Here is a 5,718-nt window from a genome sequence, read left to right as displayed (position 1 = left end):
TTGTTGTTGTTGTTGCAGTTTGGCTGGGGCCGGGTTTGAACCCTCTGCCCTTGGGGCAAACTGCCCTACTCACTGAGGCACAGGTGCCACCCCAATGTCTTTACTTTTTCTAGGAAATTTTGTTCTTTATTTTTCAAAAAAATAAATTAAGGATATCATAAAAGTCAACAAAATCAGGGAAAATTGTTGAGATATGAAGTCTCTGCTATCTGAACAGATTTCACAGAAGGTGGTGAATAACATTTTGTATACCTTACTAAAAGTTCTAAGATTAATTTATTATTTTACCAGAAAGGTTAATTTTAGTTTTTCTTTATTATTATTTTTATCAATTTGTGGGGAACATGCGCAGATTTGCTGAATAGATATACTGTGTACTGGTGAAATCTAGGCTTTCTGTGTAACCCTCACCCCATTAGTGCACATAGCATCCATTACGTGATTTCTCAGTCCACTTGCCCCTCCCACTCTCCCATCCCTTCTGAGTCTCCAACTTAAAATAAGTGAGAACAGAACAATGTCTTTGAATTGCTGAAAGAAAAAAAAAACTGCCGAACCAGAATTTTATATCCAGCAAAAATATCTTTCAGGAATGAAGGCAAAATAAAGGTATTCTTAAAACTAAGAGAATTCATTAACAGCTCTAAAAGAAATACTTAAAGAAGTTTTTCAGAGCTAGGTGTTGTGGTGGGCACCTGGAGTCCCAGCTACTAGGGAGGCTGAGGCAAGAGAATTGCCTAAGCCCAAGATTCGGAGGTTACTGTGAGCTGTGACACCACAGCACTCTACCAAGGGTGACAAAGTGAGACTCTGTCTCTAAACATAAATAAAAGAAGTTTTTCAGGCTGAACATTAATGATACCAGAGAGAATCTTGAAACTTAAGGAATTAAGAAAGAGATGCAGAAATAGTAAATGGCTGACTAAATATAAAAGACTATTTTCCTCCTCTTGAGTTCTTTAAAATATATATGGCTGTGGAAAGCACAAATTATACCATTTTCTGGTGAAATTTTAAAAATGTGTTTCGAAATAGCAATGGAAACTTTAAAATAGGGTGAAGTGGTATAAGGCTCCACAGTAAAGCTCAGTTGAATTTTGAAAAATCCATTCATATAACCAACACAATAATCAAGATACCCAGCAGCTCCACGATAATGAACATAATCATCACCTCCAAAAGTTTCCCCGAGGATTCTGTTGCATTCCTTTCTTTCTTCCTTTTCTACCTCCCCAAGCTTCTGTCACCATAGAGTAGTGATATGTTTTCTGTCACTATAGAGTAGTTTGAATTTTCTAGATTTTATATGAATGGAATAAAGCAATATGTAACCCTTTCTGGTCTGGTTTCTTTGACTGGTCATAATTATCTTGAGATCCATTCATGTTGTATGTATCAAAAACATGCAGATTGTATATACGTAGGATTAGTGCACTGATTCCTTTGGGGAACACCGAGTTGACTAACAAATTATATACGTGCATGAAGTGTAAGTTAGGGGCAAAGATTCTGGAAGAAATCATTTGTAATACTATTTGCACAGTTCTTTTTTTTTTTTTTTTTTGAGACAGAGCCTCAAGCTATCCCCCTGGGTAGAGTCCCGTGGCATCATAGCTCACAGCAACCTCCAACTCCTGGGCTCAAGCGAGTCTCCTGCCTCAGCCTCCCAAGTAGCTGGGACCACAGGCGCCCGCCTCAACGCCTGGCTATTTTTTTTTTTTTTTGGTTGCAGCTGTCCTTGTTGCTTTTTGGCGGGCCCAGGCTGGATTTGAACCTGCCACCTTAGGTGTATGTGGCTGGCGCCTTAGCCGCTTGAGCCACAGGCGCCGAGCCTATTTGCACAGTTCTTAGGACAGTATTGTGGGTACACAGCTGATAATACAGATGTAGGTAAGTGGCCACCACTTTGGGGGGGACAGTATATTTTCATGGCAAACTCCAGGTTTGGGGGTCCAATGCATATGATTAGGCCAAATCCATCACTTATTGGCTGAGTGACCACGACTAAGTTATTCTGTCTCTTCTGTTTCTTCACTTCCTTATCTTTGAAAATCAGGGCTGATAGCATTTCACATAGTTGTGGGCATTAAAGCGTAACCATGTATATAAAGCATTGAGGATGGAATCTGACACAAGGGGGATAATTAAAAGCATGATCTCCTTTTCTTTTCGACCCTTTTTATTTGGGGAAAAAAATTTACATTCTTATAAAAATAAGTCGTAGCTTCTGTGAGCTTAATTGTAATATCATAGTGCCATCTGGTGACCATATGGAATGATTACATTATCTGTGTGGATTCTTCATTTCTAACAATAATCTACATGTAAATCTCCTGTGTGTTCTGCACTAGTGTGGCGGGGATGGAGAGTGAGGGCTACACTTGAGAACTGTTCGACTGAACTATACTCCTTTGAAGATCCCTCCCTTGGGGAGGCATGCCTTCATGTCCGGAGGGAAAATGAGAGGAGTTTCCCCTTCACCTACCCTCGGATGAGCAGATGGCAGCTGGAGTGTGTAAGCAAACGTGTTAAAGTCTTCACAGTCACTCAACTCTAAGGGAGACACTAGGAGAGGGGAGTTGATATTTTCTCTTGTTTGGGGGTATCTGCTCTTGAAATATCTGGCTTGTTCCTATAACTTTGGCTTTAAGTCCAAGCCTGATCAAGGGCTTTCAAAATTGAGTAACTCCAAAGCGCACCCAACTGTGGCTAAATAGGAAAGAAAAGAAGGCCCTTTCCATTCTCCCAACTACTCCACCTCCCAGACAAAGAACTGCAGCCAAGGCCTCTAAATCCATCAGGCTTGTACCGGGGCTCAGGTTTCATGAAGTACCTCCACCCACCCACCCTCACCTCCAGTGGCTCTAAAAGAAATTTTAACAGACAGCCACTCTCTTCATCTCTCCCGAGCTATCAATTCAAACAAGACTGGTCAGTTGGTTGAATATGATCTTTATTGTGATTTGGTGCATTTAAGGCAATGTGGTGAAGGCACTGCAGAAGTTACAGAGTGGAAAATGTGGTAGGAAATGAGCGAGCTAAAATAAGGCTACACGATATTTTTTTTTTTTTTAATGAATGCACTGCTGGACTAGACTAAGTACTACGACTATGTTTCTTTTTCATCATGGCAGAAGCGTTGCAATATTGTTGAAGGTAGGGGGTTGGGGTGGAATTAGGGAAGGCTTCATGGAGGAGGTGGCATTTGTGCTGGGCCTTGAAGGAGGGGCAGACTATCAATAGATGAAGATGGAGGGAAGAACATTTCATAATGACTTACTCAAGGGAACATTCTGGAGAAGAACTGAAAAACAAGAGGGCAAACAAACACCCTCGGGGAGTGAAGCTTCCCAACTGAGGGAAAAGCCTAAGGAGCCCGGGCTGGGACCAAAGTCTCCAGCCCCCAGATGGGGTCTTCAGTACCAATGATATTAGGAGGCACAGGACAACAGGCTTGTTTGTAAATCTAGCAGCAGCAAGAGGTTTCACATTGCAGTCAGGGGCCCCAGACTGGCCATACTATGCCCGGATGGATTCTCTCGTCTTTTTGGTGAATATGGTACTTATTCATCCTTCCTCTCGCCCACTGACTGCCTGAACGGTAGTTCGTGCGCGCTCATGTGCGCGTGTGTGAGTGTAGGTGTGTGTGGATGGGTGGGGGACCAAGGCTGTGTCTCCCACTGCAGCTTCTTCCACTTTTCCCTCTTGTGGCACACAGCTGGCTTCCATTGAACTGAAGCTCGGGCCCTTCTCGCTGTCCAGGCCTCACTGAACTCCAGCTCTTGATTAAGCACCTAGGAAGCTTCCTCAACATGAAGGTAAAACTTACTGTGGGGGGTGACTTGGGTTAAGGCAGGACTACACTTTCCGGAGGTGGTGGTGATGTGGTGGTTGGTGGTGGCAGTGGTGGCAGTAAGGGTCGGGGACTTAAAGCCGGCTCTGGCTGCTGGGTGAAATACTGTTGGGAAGTCTGTAGTGTTCAGCCAGGAGCTGGGATGTCAGGCTAGACCGGCTTGGCCTTGATCATCCCTTTTCCTTGCTCAACATGCCTCACAGGGGAAATATATTGAACAACTGAAAATATCAAAGACATCTGCAGGGTGTCCAGGCTCTTGTTACTGTCCTGCTTGAATCTCACCTCCGGAAGCCCCAGAGATCTTTTCTTGGCAAACATGGATGATCTCCAGATAGGACTGTCACCTCCCCCTGTCCAGCTGCTGGAGGTATATAGGTTATGTAGCTACTGATGCTACTTGGATTGGGAGGTATGGGGAACTTATCAGAAGAGAGGAAAAGTTAATTATTGTGAATTTCTTTCAAAAGAGTGTGAATCTTAGCTAATACCTGGCACCTGACAGAAAATAATAGGATGGAAAGTTCTGTCAGGATTCTCTGGGATTGGAGATTTAGAGCTCAGTGAGATCATCACTGGAAATAACCTTGAAACTGATGTGGCCTTGCTTGACTTTGGCAGTTGGACCACCCTTCTTACGCAGGTACAGAGACTTCAGATCACGGCAGTCACTGGGGTCAGCGTCCAGAGTAACCTGCCCCAAGAATTGATCGCAGAATTTTCTGCTGTTCCAGACCTGGAAAGACAAATCAAAGGCATGAAGATAAGCTACCCTCTGTGACATTAGCCTTTGCCCAGTGACATCTAGAACCTAATGCTGAACTTGGAATCATCTGTTTTAAAACCAAGAGACCATTCTGTCCTTTCCAGGTAACTGTTTGGCTAAAGTGATAACATCTCAAAGAATAAAGATGGAAAAATCAGAAAGTAGAGCTCAAGGTTATGCTGACCTGTAGGATGGTAACCTAAAAGCTGCTGGCCAGACATATTATGTCAGAAAAAATGGAAAACTGCAGTGGTGCCTCCTGACCTAGCAATGCATTTGCTTCCCCTATAGGATTTTATGGTACATAAATTAACACGCATATCTATGAGCATGTGGGCTTTTGCCCACAATGAAATAAATGGAGGATCAGAGATTTGGGGTGGACATTAGTAAGAAAGTCGGTGTCCATATTGGGTGGAAATTGTTTGTGAATATAAAAGGAACCAAACAAATAACCAACAGGATCACTCTCTCTCTGCATCCTAAACATATGTGAGGCACTTAGGATAATCTAGTATCCGGTACAGAATATGAGCCACCCTGGGGTGGGGGCGGGGGCCTATATACATTCTTACCTGTACTATAATAGGAATGTCAGTGGTCCTTCTGTAGAAAATGGCCTGGGTGTCAAAAATGGCATGAACAGTATTCTTCTGAACAGGAGAACGGACTTCCTCCTTTCCACACTTGATGACCAAATATGGGTTTACAGCTAGAACAAAATGGCATTTGTTTTTAACACAGTGATTAAAGTTCCCTTTTTAGATAGGCAAGCTATCTCACTAAGTTGATTCTAGGACTTTCCATCCACAGAACGCTTGAGCACAGAATGACCTGGGACTCAACACTTTTACTCCTACTTCCTTTTCCTTTTCCATATTTTTATAGAGAAATATAAAAGTTAATCTCATGTAGGCCTGGCCCAAATAAGTTGACGTCCCATTCTCTGCCGTGTTCACCATCCATCTCATCTTCTCTAGACTGAAAATACCGCTGGATAAGATAATTCGTGACCATCTTTTCTAACCATACATGCCATAAACACAACTGAATTTCTCTTTTCCGGACACTCCTGCATTTCTTTTTTTTTTTTTTTTTT

At 42.8% G+C, this 5,718-nt stretch overlaps 1 protein-coding gene across 2 annotated transcripts in view; it reads right to left on the bottom strand.

The window, feature by feature from the left end:
- Positions 1-2,954: 2,954 nt before the first annotated feature.
- Positions 2,955-5,718, bottom strand: part of CAPN6 (calpain 6) — a 27,119-nt gene continuing 24,355 nt past the window's right edge. For both annotated transcript variants that reach the window (XM_003802949.3, XM_023508720.1), the window contains exons 12-13: positions 5,195-5,331; positions 2,955-4,589 (exon numbers count right to left, since the gene is read on the bottom strand). In XM_003802949.3, coding sequence (XP_003802997.1) covers positions 4,407-4,589; positions 5,195-5,331 — 320 coding nt within the window. In that variant the 3' untranslated portion in view covers positions 2,955-4,406. The remainder of the gene's footprint in view (positions 4,590-5,194; positions 5,332-5,718) is intronic.

The sequence above is a fragment of the Otolemur garnettii genome, unplaced genomic scaffold (genome assembly GCF_000181295.1).
Source record: "Otolemur garnettii isolate 467f Iridium unplaced genomic scaffold, OtoGar3 scaffold00267, whole genome shotgun sequence".
Taxonomy (NCBI): Eukaryota; Metazoa; Chordata; class Mammalia; order Primates; family Galagidae; genus Otolemur; species Otolemur garnettii.
The sequence above is the reverse complement of the archived record's forward strand: the minus strand, read 5'-3'. Positions and strand labels throughout refer to the sequence as shown.